The following is a 20915-nucleotide window of genomic DNA, read 5'->3' as shown; positions in this document are numbered from 1 at the left end:
TCTCTGCAGTTAATTAGCAGGTCTCCACTGTACAGAATTCTGGCACCTTTGACTTCTCCGACAAGTTTATTGATGGTTTTTGTTAAGTGAACCGGATTCCAATTTGTAAAAGAGTCTGCCTGATTAACGACTTTGAATATGACTTTGAATTCATTTTGTTGTGCTGTGGAATGTATGGAATGATCATCACTGGATTGTTCTGAACTAGATTCCCCTTGAACTGATCTCTGTTTTTTCCGCTTTTTCTCATTTTTTGATGTTGCTATTTTCCAACCTTCATTGTCACTATTTCCCTCTTCCATCCCACAAGAATCGCTTCCTGTTTCCTCACTACTCACGGCCCAAGACATTTCTCCATAAGCAGCTTCAAAACACGCGCCATGCACCAAACGACCATCCACCGAGCCTCAAACACTTCTTGTGTCCATTCACGAGGATCACCGTCACACTATCTTCTTCTTCTGTTGTTAATATTCGTCTTCAAGCTCGCTTTAGTGCTATCTTCTGGACAGAGGTTAGTACGTCAGGTCATATGTTGCTTCGAGCTGATGGAAAGATTTGAATAATGAGAAAGGATTCTGACACTACTACGAGAGCTTTCAATTTAAACGAAGATAACGGCATGATTTCACGATTTTGACTTAGTTTGCGTCTGTTTTTTTCTGTAATTTATATAGATATTGAATATACAATTTATTAATCACGTCTTTATAATACTTGCCTGAGTGGAAGTATCGGGTCTCAGTTACAAAAGTTTTGATGGTATAAACTGCCCCAAAATTAATCCCCTAGAAATGTAATGATTAGTCCCATAAAAAGTCATAATTTTAGTTATTTTTTTTTCTTTTTGAGTCAATGAACATTCATTATGTTTTTTGGATTATTTATTTTAAAAGAACAATACCAATAAAAGACTTGTATCTATGAACAGGCTGTGACTTGAAAGCTAAAAGAGCGTTTGGAACAACAGTTAAAGTATAAGTACGGTTACAGGAGAAGAGTGATCAAAAATAAAACTAAAATTTTGGAGAGAACAAGTAAAAATCAGGCTTTAATTTTATATTTTCCAAAAATAATTTTGTCATTGTGCTTATTTTAAACAAACGGTAAAATTGTGAAACATTTCAAATTGATTTTAAAACCGGTAAAAAAAAAAAAAAAAAAAAAAAAAAAAAAAAAAAAAAAAAAAAAAAAAAAAAAAAACATTTTATAACCCCCATTAATAGACAGGCAATCTACTTTTACCTCCATATTATTTTATAAAATATAAAAATCTAGAATTAAAACGTAATAACCTACGCTATTATTGTTGTTGTTATTATTATTTTTGTTATTATTATTATTAGAACACAATATAAATGAATCATGAAAAAAAGTAGTTTTCTTTGAATAGTACATTATTTAAAATGGGAAAACATCCAACAAAATAGAAATTTTTGTTTTCAAGAAGAGACAGTAAAACATGTTTTTTTAGTCTGTTTTAAATATTTTATATTTAAATATTCTGTTAAGAGAAGGGAGTTAGTCGATTACAGAAAATTTATTGCAATTAAATATACAAGATATTTTGGACAAGCTTTCTACTTTTTTTAATTTAATGAATTACCTTAAGAAAACGAAATCAATAGAAAGAATATAAGATTTAGTAAATTAATTATTATAATGGTATTTTATTTATTTGTTTGTTTGTTTTGTGGGAGAATTTATAAATAGCTTCCCGATTCACACTCCATTCCAGTAGATGGCGGTAATGCGCATCAATAAGTTGCTTGCTAACCGCCATAAAAAAAGAAGAAGAAGAAGCTAGTTTTCTTAGCGGTGAGGGTTCTGATTGTAACACGTGATATGGCTGTCAAACATGGCTCCCTCCTGCAAGCTGTGAGAGAAGCGACAGCTGACAAAGCGAACAGATCTACATAGAAACGACGGAACTTCTTTCTGTCACCTTGCATGCTGGTCTAGGTATAGCTCTACTTGTGAGGTAGGTGTTCTTGTTTCTTCTTTTTGTGGCACTATTTTGGCTGCAAAACCCCTCTGTCGGTTCTCAGTGGCTAACTGGCTGCAATCAGCTGGATTTCACTGTCAGCCGTCTGAGGTTGCAGCATCCTCTCTGAAACAACACCCAGTGAACTGTTTATGCAGGAATATAAGCAAAATGTGAGGCTGTGTTCTCAGTTTTCCCTCTAAAAAATTCCTGATATTTTTAGAAAAAAAAAATTCCTGATCTGAGGTTACTTCCACCCCCACAGGAACAAAGGTTGCAGCTGGTGTAAAAAGATCACCCACGTCTCCTGGGCTTCCCACCCACGTGCTCGGTCAGGGTATTTCTCACACTCACCACATTCTTTTTTAAACTGAGCTCTTCTTTTCCCCATTGTGGTACAATAAAGGGATTTTCTATTCTATTCTAGTATATTCTAATAGATTTCATTGCAAAAAAAAAGACAGATAAAATCAACATAATAAAAAAGTGTAAAAGGCCCATTTAAACCCAAAGAAAATAATTTTTACTGTGTTTAATTCAGTAACAGCTACTATTTACTTTTGATTTAATTGAATCCTTTCCTCTTATTATTTATAGATGTCAGTCGTATGTGAGACACACCTGCCAAGTGATGAAGACTGATATAAAAAGGAAGTGACGAGATATCCTGAACTGCTTCGGATCACCTGTTCGGCTCACCTCCCCCCATATCTCCCTACAGGCTCCTTCTCACTGAAACCATGCAAGTAAACCCAGTCCTTGTGGAGTCCGTAGTCATCCTGGCTGTGGTTCTTTGCGTCCATTTGGCGGTTTGGAACCAGCACTCCTGGTGCAGCGTAGCCCTTGTCATTCAGGCATTCTACGTCCAGTATAAATGGGATCGCTTGTTAAAGTCCGGTGCTGCGGTGTTCCAGTTCCGTCCATCTGCTAACAGTGGTATCGTTCCAGCTTCCATGGTTATGCCACTGCTGGGCCTGGTTCTGAGAGAAAAGTGCTCTGCCTCAGGGAATGTCTACTTTGAGCGCTTCTCCATGGTGATTACCATCACAGGAATGATGCTGGCTCTGTTTCTCTCCCTGATCGCTCTGGGTATTACAAGACCCGTCCCAACCAACACATGCATAATTGCAGGATTGTCCGGCAGCGCGATCCTCTACGCGACGAAGCAGACCCTAACAGTGTCCGAGGTCATCGAGGTCCTAGAGGTGTTGCTGATCTTTGTTTATCTCTGCCTGATTGTTCTTTACTTGCTTCCACGGTGCTTCACACCAGGAGAGGCTCTCCTCATTGTGGGTGGAATAAGTTTCATCGTAAACCAGCTCATCAAGCGCTCGCTGAACCTGGCAGAGGTAAAGGGGGATCCAGTGAACTACTTCCTGCCAGTGGTGGTTGTTGGTTCGCTGCTGTTGGGTGTTTTCTTCGCCTTGCTCTTCTGCTTCATGGAGTCTGAGACTTGGGTGTCCTCCCTGTTCTTCCACATGATGACAGCGGTTCTGGTTCTGGGTATCCTGATGCCGTGGCTGTCGCTGTTCATCGGCCGACACCCAATCATGTGGCTTTTGGACTTTCTCACCCTGAATGACCGAAGACTCTGTTTGCTTGGATATTGGGTGTTTCTGGTGGTCGTAGCGACCTGTGTCGTTCTACATCAGAACTATAAGCGCCAGTCGGGATCCAAGAAGCACCAGGCCTCCACGGTTGTCAGGAAGTATTTCCACCTGATCGTTGTGGCGACCTATGTTCCAGGACTGATATACGACAGACAGCTGCTCCACGTGGCGTCTGTGGGATGCTTGGCAGTTTTCTTGTTGTTGGAGTATGTACGGTACTTTCGAATTCTTCCTTTTGGTCAGCTGCTCAGGCAGCTCCTCACCTTGTTCCTGGACGAACGGGACTCTGGCCCTCTCATTCTGACCCACATTTACCTGCTGCTTGGCATGTCTTTGCCCATTTGGCTGTTTCCTGGACCTTGTGCTCCCAAGGGGATCCTCCCCGGGGCAGGGGGCCTGGTACCTTATGCAGGCGTGCTGGCAGTGGGAGTTGGAGACACCGTGGCGTCTGTTTTTGGCAGCACCATGGGGGAGATCCGTTGGCCGGGGACCAAGAAAACCTTAGAGGGAACAGCAACGTCCGTGTTTGCCCAGATCATAGCCGTGGCGATGTTCCTCATCTTTGATGCAAACATCAATCTGAACTCCACCTACTCATGGATTGTTGGCTCTATCACCCTGGTGGCATTGCTGGAGGCCTACACCTCCCAGATAGACAATCTGCTGCTCCCGCTCTACCTCTTCATCCTGCTGTTGCTTTAAATGAACAAATAAAAGAAAGGATGGATGTGTTCAGATGTTTATTGTGAGGAAGACAATTTATGAAGAAAATGTCTTAAAGGAAAGTCAATAGCAGAAGCCCTTTAGGATTCATAGGAGAGAACGAAGAGATAAAACCAAACGACACAGAAAATCTGCTGAAAATGTCGCCAAGTGGTTCTAATCGCTTCTGGAACAGGTTATAAAGAAACATGAGCTCAGTGACCAAGTGGTGTAAGTTTCTGCCCTAATTCTGATGACCCGTTGACACCTATAACTCTTAAATTATGCAAATGGAGATTGAGTTGAGCACAGTGAGAACACATTACACTTGGCACACAAAATAACTGATTGTTGTGTTCTTATTGTTTTTTTTTTTTTACATTATTTGGAACCAATTTATTCCTGCGTTGCCTTGGAAGAACATAATTTAAAGTTTTCTCTCTTTATCAACCCTTTGGTTCTTTAGTAATAACTCCCAGATGGCAATATGAACCACCTCACGGTAAAACTATGCCTTAAGAAGTGTAATATCTCTAACAGGTGATTGATTGTTGTAATAGATGTAGGTAAGAGCCTGGCAGACTAAAGCAACACTTTCCTACAATGGCTGCCTCTATTTATGATTCTGCATGACACTAATGTGGACTTCAGTACTGTAACATTTATATTTTACAGTAAATATTTATTTTGAGCAGTTTGTTTGTGGTTTAATTGGACCAATACAGTTAAACCCATATTGTCTATTTCATTGCTAAACTGAGGATGCATGTTTTAGTCAAACTATTAAACAGGCTGTGAGATTTTATTTGAAATAAATCAAAAATGTTTTCTAGAAGTATTTGCAACTGTCACAATGTCCGAGTTCATTATTTATACATAAATTTGTTGTACAATCCTTGATCAGTGTTTATATGTATATTTTTTAAATATTTGATGTGTTTATTAGCATAGTAGTATGCTGTTATCTTTACTATTCCTTGTTTTATGTTCTTATACTATTGCATGATGAGTGCTTCATAGATGACTGTGATTGCTTTTGTGTAACTGGATGACTGTACTTTAAAAAGCCCCAAAAAATGAGCCTTTTCATTTTTAATTTGATTCTCAATAAAAAAGATCAACATGTTGATGTTTAAAACTCATGTAGTACATTTAGTATTTTGGTACATTTGATGTATTTTATTGGGATTTTTATATTATATACCATCAAAAAGTTAGAATAGAAAAAAATTAAATTATTTTTTATTGTACTCACCTTCAGAAAGAATGATGAATAGTAATCATGTAAAATCAGAATAATTTATTACTGATTAGTACATTTTATATCGATAAATCAAAATAAAACCTAGAGTAACCAACTGGCAGTTATTCATTAAAAGTCATCTTTGTTCAATTTGATCATAGAATATGGGCAGCTGTTTTTATTAAGACCTTAGTGGTTTGTTAAAGAAAGACATGATGATGAACAAGGAACACAGATCAGAGATGAGATTATCAAGAATTTGACAACAGTATTTAGGTTATTAAACAACGTTGCAAGTTTCAAACATCTTTCGCCGGTCGTCTAAAGATGAAGACCGACACAACTGCAAATCTATCCAGACCATGTGACCTAACAGCCCAGGTAGGACCAGCCAAGAGGGTTATGATGGGGGACAAGGCAGATGAATGGAAAAAGATCAAAATGTAACTGACGGACATGGATAATGACTGAAAACTAACTCATAACCAAAATAACTCCTCAGAATGACAATGTATTTTAAAGGTGTGGATCCAGAGATGCCCATGAATGTCTGAAGAAACTGATGCAGTGATGGAGACCCCTGGTTTATATCGCTCCTTTTCATGTGCTTATTGACCTAATGGTCAGAGTTGAATCTAAATCCCACAAACCAGGCATTCCCAAACTCGGTCATCAAGGCCCCCTGTCCTGCAGGTTTTAGAGGTTTCTCTGCTTCAGCACAGCTGGTTATAATGATTGCAGTAGACCAAAAGCCTGTTAATCAGCTTTCAATTAAAATCAGTTGTGCTGGAGCAAGGAAACCTCTAAAACCTGCAGGACTGGGGGCCTTGAGGACCGAGTTTGGGGATGCCTGCCATAAACAATATGCCCCAAGACTTATAATCAGGTGATTAAAGCTGCTATCTGACAGACTTTCCTCCATTTAGACTAAATATGTACCTGCAGCGAACACAGTTCTAATAAATTTAAGGATGTCTGTTCATATCTTTTGGCCTCCGTTTTATAACTATGCATTACTAAGTGTTGGATTTGTTTTATAAAATCCCCCAAATTGAATTTGATTGTGACAATTAAAACATCCTGTAAATCAACGTTAAATTTTTATTCAGGACAATGTTTACAAAATCTTAATGGCGGAGTATATAAATGTTAAATAGCTCACTAGAAATCCCCAAAAAACATGAACAAATAAAACAACCAATGAGACAGATCATGAAAGCTTAAGGTTTATTTCAGTGATTATTTTTCACGTTTAAAAAAATAGACATGGTTTCATTATTGTCTTGAAGGATTATTTACAGACTGGATTTTCTTGTAGTGGGTTTCAACTTCAGTCATAGTGGGTTACTGGAGGGCTACAGAGAAAGCTTTAGATGTTTATTTTTGTTAAATAACAGGTTTCAGGGGTTTTGTAGCTTCCAAGGGTTTGCCTGAACGTCAATGTTCAACTCTGATTGTAATAAATTGAGTTTGGTCAAGCTGTATTTTGTTAGATTAAGGTTGGGTGAGGTTTGTTAAACAAACTGATAATGACAATTGGGTACTAAAAAAAAAAATAAATAAAAAAATCTTTGTATTTCATAACTAGGTGTTCTAAATTCCTCCGTTATTTTTGAAAGCATGAAATACTGCATTTTGACATTAGGCCCCATGTGGGTATAGAAAACATGTCATCATCAGAGGTGGAGTCAGAGTTTTGGTGCAATACTTTTTTGCTTTTACAAGCTTGTCTTGCCCTAATCAACTGACATCATTATTTTATAAACATCTCCAAGAAAAGTTATAGAAAAGAGCTGTTAATGATACAGTTTTTGATTATTAAAAAGCATTTTTACAACATCATCATCGCAGTCATCTAACAGAAGAATTAGCTCCTCACAAACATCCACAGCTTTCACTTTGGAAGTGTTTGTGAAACCTTATAAGCCATAGCAAACAAGATTTTGTTTAAGAAATTATGTTTTTAAATCAAGGTTCTGTTTGGTCAATTCTCTGGTTCTATTTTGAGTAAGTTTGCCCACTTCAGGAGCTGTGACCAGAAAACATTTAAACAAAAAGTCAGATTAAGTCAGATTAGCCAAAGTCTCCAAGTCATGACACATTATTCTCAAAAACTTGCTGCAGACGACTTCGTTCAGCATGCTCGTAGTATAAAACTATTCCTTGGTCCACCTTTGTGAGCTCAGCTCCAGCTGCCAGAGACATTCTTCATTTGGTGTAAAGAGGTGGAAATGGCAGCTCCTCAGTGGGCTGCAGCCTAGGAGGACAAAATCAGATGGAATCAAGTTTAATAGGCTACATTTCTATTTTGGAAACAAAAATAAAAACGATTCAAATATAAAGCACATTGTGGTTAGAGAAACAATATAATCTAATAGTTTCTATGGTAGAATGAAAGTGTTACATGTGCATAAAAGTAAATCTGCATACTAATTGATGTTTACATCTGTGTTGTTTTTTTTATTAAATCCGAGTAAGATTAGACATTGATTCCTTCTTAGACTTTAATGTTTATTAAACTGGGAATGTTTAGAGAATAAATGATAGAAAACTAAAACCAGTTCTCACCAGTTGTCAGGGCTCCAGCGAGTGTCCAGAGTCTCCATGATGTGGAAGGTGTAGACATGACGAGAGTCCTCAGAGGTGTTTTCAGCACTTTTGTGCACCACCTCTCCATGGATCAGAACCACACCACCTGAATGCAGAGAGATGGATCAGAATCAGTTCATTAAACCAGTTTAGAATGGGTTTAACTGAACTATTTTAAGGCCTGAATATATTTGGGGATAATAAGATTATCTCATTGATGCAAACAGGCTAATCAGCAGATAGAAAATAAATTGAGTATAAAATTTTAGATTAAGGTAGCAAACATTGATTTTGACAGTTGACCAAATCAGGCATTTTATTCTCTCACACATCTTTAATTGATCCAAATAAAATTCCCAATCAAAGCCGTGCTTTAGTACGTTAACCTTTTTTAACAGGTGCAGCTACAAACTTCTCCTCGTCATAAGTTCGCTCTCTTCCAATGAAGTCAGTCAGTGGAAAGGTGCCTTTCGGGGTGCGTACCATTCGACGGGAAATACCACCTTAAAAAAAGAGGTGGTAAAGTAAGGAATACATGTAAACCCAATTGAACCAGGAGATAAAACCCTGGATTTTTTGTGCTTACTATTCTGTGATCCTGGTATAAACCATAGGCAGCCATTGTTAACAGTCGCATCCTCCAAGGCGATCCACACTCCCATCACTCTGCCCAGAGGCTCGGTGTACAGAAACGTGGCATCCTGGTGTGGCGTCACTGTGCAACACACAACAATCTATAATCTAAGGCTTATACCCCCATTCATGAAGCTGTTGCAGAACTGGAGAGCTCCATCAGTGACAAACTGCTGTACCCTAAATGCACCAGGGAGCGTTATCACAGATCCTTCCTCCCAACAGCTGTAAGATTTATAACCATCACTGTTCCCAACAACCTCAATAAATTGTTAAATTCATGCTGATTTTACACAGTTTCTACCTTAGTCAGTTAAATAACGTGCTGCTGTAATTTTGCACATCTCTGATGTTGCTGCTACTTTCAAATACAAATGTCCATAGCTGTATGTTGGTTATTTGTTCTCCAGGTGCACAGTATTTCTATTGTTAAAACACTTTACAGTACAGTATTTCATTTGTTTATCTTTTAACTCTTCACTATTGTGCTATTTTTATACAGTACATTTTTCTAAGGTCCACATTAGTGTGATCATTTTTTTTCTATAATCTTTTTGCTGCTGTAAACACCGGAATTTCCCCAACGTGGGACAATAAAGGGATTTTCTATGCTATTCTACTCTATTCTATTCTAAATATGTCTATAAAATTTTAACAGTCCTTGTGCTTTCTCTCTCATTTTGTACAGAAATTAAGTGAATAACACTGCTGAGCTTTAAAATAGGATCTAAAATGTCTCCAAAGTTTAGAGCCATTCACATAACAGTTTAGAAACATTCCTCTGTATGTATATACACTCACCGGTCACTTTATTAGGTACACCTGTCCAACTGCTCGTTAACACTTAATTTCTAAGCAGCCAATCACATGGCGGCAACTCAGTGCATTTAGGCATGTAGACACGGTCAAGACAATCTCCTGCAGTTCAAACCGAGCATCAGTATGGGGAAGAAAGGTGATTTGAGTGACTTTGAACTTGGCATGATTGTTGGTGCCAGAAGGGCTGGTCTGAGTATTTCAGAAACTGCTGATCTACTGGGATTTTCACGCACAACCATCTCTAGGGTTTACAGAGAATGGTCCGAAAAAGAAAAAACATCCAGTGAGCGGCAGTTCTGTGGGCGGAAATGCCTTGTTGATGCCAGAGGTCAGAGGAGAATGGCCAGACTGGTTCGAGCTGATAGAAGGGCAACAGTGACTCAAATAACCACCCGTTACAACCAAGGTGGGCAGAAGAGCATCTCTGAACGCACAGTACGTCCAACTTTGAGGCAGATGGGCTACAGCAGCAGAAGACCACACCGGGTGCCACTCCTTTCAGCTATAACAGGAAACTGAGGCTACAATTTGCACAAGCTCATCGAAATTGGACAATAGAAGATTGGAAAAACGTTGCCTGGTCTGATGAGTCTCGATTTCTGCTGCGACATTCGGATGGTAGGGTCAGAATTTGGCGTCTACAACATGAAAGCATGGATCCATCCTGCCTTGTATCAATGGTTCAGGCGGGTGGTGGTGGTGTCATGGTGTGGGGAATATTTTCTTGGCACTCTTTGGACCACTTAGTACCAATTGAGCATCGTTGCAACGCCACAGCCTACCTGAGTATTGTTGCTGACCATGTCTATCCCTTTATGAACACAATGTACCCAACTTCTGATGGCTACTTTCAGCAGGATAATGCACCATGTCATAAAGCTGGAATAATCTCAGACTGGTTTCTTGAACATGACAATGAGTTCACTGTACTCAAATGGCCTCCACAGTCACCAGATCTCAATCCAATAGAGCATCTTTGGGATGTGGTGGAACGGGAGATTCGCATCATGGATGTGCAGCCGACAAATCTGCGGCAACTGTGTGATGCCATCATGTCAATATGGACCAAACTTCCTGAGGAATGCTTCAAGCACCTTGTTGAATCTATGCCACAAAGAATTGAGGCAGTTCTGAAGGCAAAAGGGGGTCCAACCCGTTACTAGCATGGGGTACCTAATAAAGTGGCCGGTGAGTGTAGATCCGCTGTTTTCATGCAGGGTGATGTAGCGGCTGCCACCTATTTCTAACAGTTGCTGGGTGAGATCAATCACAGGGCAACACAGAAACACTGAGGGAAAACAACCATGCATACAGATTCATGCTGATAAGAGTAACCAGAGAGAACCTACAAATGGACAAGGAGCTCAAAGACTACTACCAGTACTAGACTACTATGCAGCAGAAGCAGACAAACGAAAAATGAAAAAAAAAAAAAATAGAAAACTAAGGCTCCAAAAGATGTCTCTGTTGGCTATTTGCAGGACTCTATTGTTGTCATTTTTATATTGGCTAAATTAAAACATTACCACAGTTAATTCCCTAAATAGGATAATCCTACCGATATTTATATAATATTTAATTCTATTTTTAACAAAAAAAAGCATTTTGAATATGATTAAATACTGGACACATAAAGCAGTGATCATCTTTCTGTATAAGTGTCTGTTACAGAGCTGCTTTACTCTCAGTCAGTTTTATCAATAGGACACATTAGTCACATTTGGAGGCACATCAAACAGCTGAGCATGAAGAATATAAATAAAAGAAAATAAATAACGAGAATGTTTTGGGTTATTCTCTATGCCTCCATTTAACTCTCTTCTCATTTCAATCATTTGGATTGAAACATTGATGTATAAATACACTTATCAACTTTCAAGTACCGGTAGCACTGCTACCTTGCAGCAAGAGGATTCTGGGTTCGATTCCCAGCCCAGGTATTTTTACGTGGAGTTTGTATGTTCTCCCTGAGCATGCGTGGGTTCTCTCCGGGTACTCCAGCTTCCTCCCACAGTCCAAAAACATGCAGTTAGGTTAATTGGCTCCTCTAAATTCTCCTGTGAGTGTGTGTGTGAGTGGTTGCTTGTCCTATTTGTCTGCGTTGCCCTGCGATGGACCGGCAACCTGTCCAGGGTGGACCCCGCCTCTCGCAGACAGCTGGAGATGGGCACCAGCACCACTCACGACCCCGCTGGGGGTAAGCTTGGCGGAAAATGGATGGATGGAACTTTATGACAGCATATTAATCATTTTATTGATGTAGAAGTAACATTATTTCCACTTTTTCATCTGCCCCTCACTGTTAAAAATATTGGTAAAACCTGAATGATTTTGTCAAGGGAAGACATTTCCAAATAGATTGGGGACTTCCACTATGAGTAAAGTTTGTTTGGATGCTAGAAAATAAAAGTTTCACCGTAATAATTCATCATCAATGTTTTATTTCGTTTATCAAATTACAAATTGGAATAATCGGAGCTCAGTCAAAGCTTAATGCTGATAAAAAATAAATTTTATTAAATACAGTGATTAATAAAAAAACAACAACAATGGAGACGCGGAACTATTAATTATTCATAGTATTTAATAATTGTAATTGTCTGAGTCAGAGATTTAAAGTTAAAATAAATAAAAATGGACATTTGATTTTCTGGAGATTACAACGTTTTACGCATAAAAGCTTAAATAGAATAAAGAAAAGCTTTCATACCTTCACCACCAATTCCTGGTTGCTGAAAAGGATGAATTATTTTCTTAATGTACTTTTGTACCATTTACTCTGTGATGTTTCTTCATTTATTTTAAGACAAACATCCTTTACCTTAAAAATGTACATGCTTTGCAGAATCACAGGATTAACCAGACCCAGTTTCTTGGCTATCCCCTAAAGAATAAATATCCAGGTTATTTGTTTTCCATTAAAAATATTCTGATATTTTGCTTCAGATGACTCACCTGGACCTTGGCTGAATGTGTAACTTTCTTATACAAAGGTTCATATGCATGTAGGGCTAAAAAGGGGAAAGTTTGTTAGGGTATCAAAGAGGGGACACGACTCCATCAATCAGGATATCTTACCATGTCCGACTTTATTGACAGACTGCTGCTTCGGTACGATGAATTCCCCTGCAAGAACATAATATGCTCTGGCTCATTTGGATTTTCATGACTTGTTGAAATATTTTACAGGACAGAAAGAGTTTCGTCGGAGCTCACCTTTGTCATCAAAAACGCCCTTCTCGAAGAAAAAACGGATCTTATCTCCACTTGTGATAAAATAATCTGCATTCCCCTGCAGGACATGATATTTACACTTGTCAGCTGTTGCATCACTAGGGTGAAAGGGGTGAAAGGCTCACTCTCTAAACACACTATTTACATAAGGCTGAGAAATGACAACAAAGACATTAGGCTGAGAGAAATTTGGGACAAAGGTCATTTGATTGCCTTGCAAAATGTTTATGCATTTAGTCATATGTCAAAGCCAGACTTCTTGTTTTTGTAACAGACAATTATCCCTTTATTTTTTTATTATGGCACTCAGTGAAATCCTTTAAAAATACAACTTTCAAGTCAACAGTGTTATTGGAATCCAGGACAAGACCTTATTACCTTTGTAACATTTTGATGGCAATAATGAATGTCAATGTAATAAATAGAAATGCCAACTTGCCCAAATATATTAAGAAAAATAACAAAAATAAGTGCTTCTATAAGAAATTCATGAAAAACACAAAGAAACACATTTTTTTGGTCCAACATACCCTTAGAGGCATTAATGCTGATAGTGGCACTTACATTTTTTAGTTTATAAACCTAAATATAATTGTTAACTAGGCTTATTAACTTTTCAATTAGCTGTTTACCTTTTTTTTCTTGACTTTTAAACTTTTTAATTAACGTTTTACCTTTTTTTCTTGTGTTATTAAGTTTTTACCTTTTTTTCAACTTAATTTGCGGTAGCTAATATATCATTTAAGTGTTCATCTAATTGGTAAAATGCCAAAATAAGATGCACAGCCATGTAGCAGTATCTTTGCTGACTGGCTGGGTATAGATCTTGTGCTTCTAGACCTCACTGGGTCAGAGGGGACTCCATTTGTAAGGAGTATGCAAGTGCTCAGAAATGGTAACTTGCCCTATAAAGTGTTAAAGGAATAGTACACCCAAAACATGATTAGCCTTCATTTTCTACTCACCTCCATGCTGAACAACACTCTGGAGTACTTTTTTGATATCTCAAATGCATCTGGAGATCTGGGAGGCTTCTTGCTGTCTGCTGACATTCAAATAATGGAGGTCCATGGCGCCCGAGACAGAAAGGTCCATAAAAGTCCACAAAAACGTGTCAATATTCCTCCATACTGCTCGTCCAATGTAATCCAAGTGTCCTGAGTGGGTAGCATCCAGAATTTACTCGAAACGAAGTCATTTAGAATGTTTTTAGAGCATAAACAGTAGTGTATAGGATTTCCTAATAGCGCCCCCATGCGCGCTCACGATTCTACGGAAGCCGGCAGACCAAACCGGAAGAAAGTGCGCATTCAGCGTCTGGTCTGCCGATAATGCAAGCGTAGAAGAAGAAATGTGCTGTTTACCTGTGCAAAGAAAGAAACAACGAAAGAAAAATGTCTGAGGACTTCAGTGTTGAGGAAGAGCATGAGTTCTTTGCCGAGCTGAATGCGCTGGTTTGGTCTGCCGGCTTCCGTAGAATCGTGAGCGCGCATGGGGGCGCTATTAGGAAATCCTATACACTACTGTTTATGCTCTAAAAACATTCTAAATGACTTCGTTTCGAGTAAATTCTGGATGCTACCCACTCAGGACACTTGGATTACATTGGACGAGCAGTATGGAGGAATATTGACACGTTTTTGTGGACTTTTATGGACCTTTCTGTCTCGGGCGCCATGGACCTCCATTATTTGAATGTCAGCAGACAGCAAGAAGCCTCCCAGATCTCCAGATGCATTTGAGATATCAAAAAAGTACTCCAGAGTGTTGTTCAGCATGGAGGTGAGTAGAAAATGAAGGCTAATCATGTTTTGGGTGTACTATTCCTTTAAGCAGTCATACATTATTGTGAAATGACAAAAAAAGAAAAGATTATGGCTTTTTAAATGCTTCAAACAACAACAAAAAATGTGGCATGCACCTATATAAGTTCACCCTTAGTCAACACTACCTTCTGCAACCTCAGCAGAAACCCAGGTGGGTATGTTTCTACTAGTTTTACACATTTTGAGCTGAAGTCTTGGTTACAATCTTAGAATAATAACTCTATCACTCTTCCATAGAGGTTATATACAAGTCTATATAACAGACATTTGTCATCTTAACATTTTTTTTCCGCATTGACCTGCTGCTTCTCTAATAAATCTCTAAACTCACCAAAAATAGCTGTATGTAAATTAAATTTCTACTTTGCAATATGTTGTATTAGTGTAAATCATCACTTCCAATACAATACATCAATTATGCTTGTAATGGGAACATTTTAGTAGATAAGAGTACTTTTGCAAGCACTGTAACAGTGATGGGAGGGATTTTCTGCAGGCCTACCTGCATCTGTGTTCATCGATGTAAAGGAAAGCATTGGAGAAACAGCAAAAATAAATAAATCTGGGTGATTGAAGAGTTTTAATGCAGACACTGACTGCCCTCATGCCGTTCTGTTTATTAGGCCACCTGTTTTTTTAGCTGCTCCTCATGGTAGGTGGAGAAAGTAGTCCGGCAGTGCTCTGGGACGTCCATACGCTCCACGATCTCTGTCATTCTCTGCCTCAGCTCATCGCACTCCTGAGAGGTCAGCAGCCCGTCTAGAACCACGTATCCATCTTCCCTGTACTTAGAACCAGAGAGGAAGGGACAAAAGATGCTCTTACTGAAGTTTGGAAATGATCTGCAACTGCAACTTCTTGATCAGACATGTTTAATCCATCGCACCTACACATTAAATGAATATGTATATTGAAAAGCTGGATTATATTGAGGCTGCACACCGGCTCCATTGGAAGCACTGATGCCCTGTAGCGGAATATCCTGGATTCTGTTGTTGACAGTAGGGATTTTCTATGATGCATGCACATCCCAAAGTCATTACTGTTAGATTACCTCCAAAGCACCCTGAGGTATGAGTGCATGTTGATTTCTCTGTGTAGACTGTTGATTTATACGGAGATTACTCCACTCACTGCTGGAGATAAGCCCAGGATATGAGACAATGGATGGATAAATCATTGGGTAAGTGAATGATGTCCTCTTTGATGTTTAATATTTTTAATATGGAACAAGCAGGTGAATTTTTATAGTCATAGTCAACAACATAGAATTTGTTAGAGCGAGTTTTGTGACCCATCTAAAGTTCAAATGGTGTCTTTAGGTTAAACTGTGCGGACGCAGCAGGATTTCAAAGTTAGAGCTAAAAAAAACCCTCTTAATTCAACAGAAATAATAAAAAAAAATATATATATTTTTTTCTGAGAGCTATTTTCATTTTTCTTCTTCTTTTGAGGTTGGATTTCTTTGGGTTTCAGGTGTAAGTAAAAGAGTCAGAAATTTGACTCAAGTAAAAGTAAAAGTACTTTAAATTAGCTTTACACAAGTTGAATTAAAAAGTAATAATCCAAAAAATATTTCCATATGAATAAAAAGTATTTGGTGAGTAACTATTTTATTATAACATCTATTTTTTATACGATGAAAATGAAGAAATCATACATACAGAAATATGTAGTTATGAGCAAATTGAAATATCAACACAATTAACATAATAAAAACATTTTCACAGAACTTGATTTAAAAAGCATTTTTCATATAATCAAGTCTCAAGTAAAATATTGATGTTCTTCTTTCTGTGACAATATACACAGAACAATTTACTGTATATAATTATGTGACCTACAAATGACACATCTGGCTTAGAAGACAGAAAACTAAATTAGAACAATAAATATAATATAATATAATAAACATATAAAAAGTTTAACTTTTACAAAAAACTTCACAGGTGAGTTATCTGTCTGGTGGTTTAAACATGCAAGGTTCTTGTTTAGTGAGGTGAGTCCAGGTGGGTAGATGATCCAGAAACTGTTCTCAATTAACATCTTCAAAACTAGTACATTTAAAAGTACAGTGAAGTAGTTTTTTTTTAATACAAAACTTGCCAAAGCAAATGTAACTTAGTTTACCACATCTTTGGAAAAAATGTTGAGTTCTTTACACTCTGATGATATTTTACAGAAACCAATCGATCCTACAAAAACATGACTTATTGTGCAATATTCTTCTATCTCACTGTAACACATGCCAACTGCTGTGTAGCCTGTATAATGCCCTTATTTCTATGGCCAGTACATTTCTGCAGTACAAGTGCAGTAATCCAGTTCAACTGCTGTGTAGTCTTTCCTTAGCTCTCCACTGTGCAGAAACTTTTATATCTAAAGGAAACTTATTCCAGAACATTACAACTTTTCTTACGCCCTTTAGTACTATATACAGTCTCTTTATTCTTTTTATCTGTTGTATTTTTTTAAAATATTTTTTACCTTTAATGGCATCTTGCTTTATCTCTGCACTCTATATAAGCTACTGGAACCAGAATTTCCCTGAAGGAGTAATTCCAACGGATAAATAAAGTTGAGTTTAAGTCTAAAAACACCAAATGCATTTTCTTACAACACAACAAGCCCTTTTTTTAGTTCTCAATAGTATTGAGAGCGATTCATATTAAGCAAAATTTACGTTTCTATATAATTTAATTAAAATGGTAGAGTCTATGATTTTAAAACCAGATGGTGAAAGGTTTTTCTGCTTTATTTTTTATAAATTGCGTTTCTGCTGTAAGAAACACAATTTAATGCCTAATCTGTCATAAAACATTAAGTCTCCAACAGTTCAGACTTAGGTAAAGTTTTAACTGCTTATGTTCACAACTATTTTTTTTGTATCTTCCGAAATTAATCTGTAACTACTTTGATAAATTAATTCCTATCCCTCTGCTTTCTGCTTAATTATCCACCTGAATATCAAATAATTACAAATCCCGTCAATTGAAAAAATAAAAAACCTGTAATGTAAATGTGGAGGGAAAAAAAAGGATTTTCCATCAACAGTCTGTTGTTTTCCCCACTAATGGAGTCTTTTTGCAGATATATCAAAACCATCTGTTGCACAATGTAGGCGATGAAGTGAAACATCTAATTATCTGTTGCTTTAAAGACAGTAAAAGATGAACATTCTGCACCCATGACTGACCTCCTATGGGTGCAGCATGTTTATGTAATGATCCCACATTTTTAACCATTTCACGCGCTGTGGCTACAATCCTGCAGGAAGTTTACTTCAGTGCATTTTCTTTACAGCATTGAAATACTTTTGGGGTCAAGAGCGTTACCCTTTAGATCTCGATGTGTTTCGGTAAAGTGATTCTTACCTTTTGCACGTCCCGATCTGTCATAAAATCCATGATGATCTACTGGGAGTTTGATCCTTTTGAAAGCGAAGCCCCTATCTTTTTCATCCGGGTAATCGACAGTCTAAACACGTGAGCTGTCAAAGCCAATTTAAATACAACTGTAGTGTAATAGGATTTTGCAATTTTAACTCTTTCCTTGCAGCGCCCATAGTTTGAACTGCAGTGACACAGTATGGCCTCTAGATGTCACTGCTGTGATATAAATAATGCAAAAAAAAAAAAAAAAAATCAGACCATAGTACCAAAGTACGGAGGATAAGGGCCACTGAAAAAAAAAAAGTTAACTGATTTTTAAATGTTATTTCAGTTTAATATGAGAACAATGTGAGAATTCTGACTTTAATCTCACAAACATGTTAGCACCAAGCCATAGCCATGTCTGTTTTAGAGACTCAACCAGCTCTCTTGTTTTAATCGCCTTCTACTCCTCCATCAATTAAAAGTGGCATCACCGGGGACCGCTCGGGCACATAAAAAGTTGCCTAATTGCGTTATTTTCCTCCAATGTGTTACTGTTCCTCCCAAACAACTCACATATTTATCAGTGAAGCTGAGTGCTCCAACATCTCTACCTTCATGGTGCCCATCTACATTAAGATCCACATCTGAGATTAAAGTCAGAATTCTGAGATTAAAGTCAGAATTCTGAGAAGAAATTCAGAATTCTGAGATTAAAGTCAGAATTCTGAGAAGAAATTCAGCATTCTGAGATTAAAGTCAGAATTCTGAGAAGAAATTCAGCATTCTGAGATTAAAGTCAGAATTCTGAGAAAAAATTCAGAATTCTGAGATTAAAGTCAGAATTCTGAGATTAAAGTCAGAATTCTGAGAAGAAATTCAGAATTCTGAGATTAAAGTCAGAATTCTGAGAAGAAATTCAGCATTCTGAGATTAAAGTCAGAATTCTGAGAAAAAATTCAGAATTCTGAGATTAAAGTCTGAATTCTGAGAAAAAGGAATTATAAGAAAAAAGTCAGAATTCTGACTTTTTCCTCATATTACACTGAAATTTTTTTTAAAAATTTAAAAATCAGTTAACTTTTTTTGTTTTCTCCCGTGGCCCTAATCCTCTTCCGTAAACAAAGGATAGATGATGACTTGTATAATTTCTGCCGCCAAATCGGTTCCATAAAAAAAAAATAAAATAAAAAAATCAAGCCAACCTGAAAAAATTCTGAAGAAAAAAAACTTGCTAAAGAAAAGACAATTTTTTGTTTGTTTTTTTTTTAAAGAAAAACTACTTTTCAGATTGTTTTTTTTTTTTTTTTTATGTTTTTGTTGTCAAACTTGCAGATTTATTTTGAACATCCAGATTTTTATTTTGAAATTGCTGATTTTTTTTTTTTCTGTTCCTCTGCTTGGTTATTAAGCTGGAGGTAAACTCAAACATATAAAAAAAAAACGTACTTCTTGGTTGATAAAAGCTTGTTTAACTTTTTAATTGGATCCGCACAAAACAAAACAGAGACCCAGCCCTGAAAAAATTCTGAAGAAAAAAAACTTGCTAAAGAAAAGACAATTTTTTGTTTGTTTTTTTTAAAGAAAAACTACTTTTCAGATTGTTTTTTTTTTTTATGTTTTTGTTTTCAAACTTGCAGATTTATTTTGAACATCCAGATTTTTATTTTGAAATTGCTGATTTTTTTTTTTGTTCCTCTGCTTGGTTATTAAGCTGGAGGTAAACTCAAACATATATAAAAAAAAAAAAACTTACTTCTTTGTTGATAAAAGCTTGTTTAACTTTTTAATTGGATCCGCACAAAACAAAACAGAGACCCAGCCCCATTTCATTTGAGTACCTAAAATCTATATCAATCTTCAGAGCAGTCGGTAGCACCCTTCTTTATCTGTTTGGAGCCATTTACCTAGAAGCTGCTAACCTGTATCCAGCAACAAGATAACAGAGTTTGAGGCACTATTAGTGAATGAGCATATATAAATATCTTTATGACAAATTTTATTATTAAAAACTAAATATTTGTTTTTAATAATAAATATTTAACATTATTTATAGTGTGTAAGAATTATTTCTCAGCAGTTTAACTTCTCTTTAACACAGGAACAATCCAAGAGGACAACAAAAAAAACTGTAAAATGCAGGAAATAGCGTTAACTGTTCATTTTATTATCAGGTGTATAAAAGTAGGATCTGAACATTCATCCTTACAGATGCTTAAAAAGCCAGTGTTTCATTCACCTGTCAAAAACTGTCATCATGAAGGCATCGTCACACATGATCCAGACAAAAAATCTGTCCATTCAGTTTGCAGTTTATATTCAAAGAGACCATTTGTAAGGGTTAATAATGTGGTTTTTAGTATGGCTGTGTTGCACATAATTACAAACCCATGCTTTATTAAGTCACATGAGGAAAAAAAAAGCAACAAAAAAAAGTCAGTCCCTGATAGACAGGCATCAGAATACTCACTGTAGACCGGAAATACAATCATGTATTTAAAATATATACAGAAATCCAGAGAATAAATGAAACCATGGCAGTTCAGCACAAAAAAATATGTTCTCAACAATAAGTTAATACTGAGATTATGACAAATTAAAGCCAAAATATGACCTACTTAGAATGTAAATCCACGCAAAGAAGATTGCCTTTGCTTCCAGTTAAGATTGTCATGGGCCGGTTCTGTTCAGCTGTGTCAGAATATCTATAAAAAAAAAACGGTGAAAATGCAGATGTTCTGATCCAACTGCTGATGCGAATCTAAGTCTGTGAAATTAAAACCAAGTAAACACATAACCTAAAGCGTACAGAACACACACTAACGGCACCATTTCTGATATTCTCTACTTTAAAAAGTTGAAATGAAATATTTAAGCACAAATGCTCAAAAAACAAAGCTT

At 36.9% G+C, this 20915-nt stretch overlaps 2 protein-coding genes across 3 annotated transcripts; one reads left to right on the top strand and one right to left on the bottom strand.

The window, feature by feature from the left end:
- The first annotated feature begins 1806 nt into the window (after positions 1-1806).
- On the top strand, positions 1807-5434 carry dolk (dolichol kinase). Of its 2 annotated transcripts, XM_038275053.1 has the most exons (3): positions 1807-1981; positions 2250-2315; positions 2582-5434. In XM_038275053.1, the coding sequence occupies exon 3, from the start codon at positions 2725-2727 to the stop codon at positions 4294-4296; it is 1572 nt and encodes a 523-aa protein (XP_038130981.1). In that variant the 5' UTR covers positions 1807-1981; positions 2250-2315; positions 2582-2724; the 3' UTR covers positions 4297-5434. The 2 variants fall into 2 exon arrangements, with proteins under 2 accessions (XP_038130981.1, XP_038130980.1); XM_038275052.1 differs by lacking the exon at positions 2250-2315.
- A 1315-nt stretch (positions 5435-6749) lies between these two features.
- On the bottom strand, positions 6750-18172 carry phyhd1 (phytanoyl-CoA dioxygenase domain containing 1). Its single transcript, XM_038275095.1, has 11 exons — positions 18015-18172; positions 15269-15427; positions 12797-12872; positions 12659-12706; positions 12536-12591; positions 12402-12464; positions 12291-12312; positions 8715-8843; positions 8515-8631; positions 8108-8234; positions 6750-7796 (listed from the first exon to the last, which is right to left on the bottom strand). The coding sequence occupies exons 1-11, from the start codon at positions 18045-18047 to the stop codon at positions 7748-7750; spliced, it is 879 nt and encodes a 292-aa protein (XP_038131023.1). The 5' UTR covers positions 18048-18172; the 3' UTR covers positions 6750-7747.
- Positions 18173-20915: the final 2743 nt, after the last annotated feature.

This window comes from Cyprinodon tularosa, unplaced genomic scaffold (genome assembly GCF_016077235.1).
Source record: "Cyprinodon tularosa strain WSP-4 unplaced genomic scaffold, ASM1607723v1 ctg94, whole genome shotgun sequence".
NCBI classification, from domain to species: domain Eukaryota; kingdom Metazoa; phylum Chordata; class Actinopteri; order Cyprinodontiformes; family Cyprinodontidae; genus Cyprinodon; species Cyprinodon tularosa.
The sequence above is the reverse complement of the archived record's forward strand: the minus strand, read 5'-3'. Positions and strand labels throughout refer to the sequence as shown.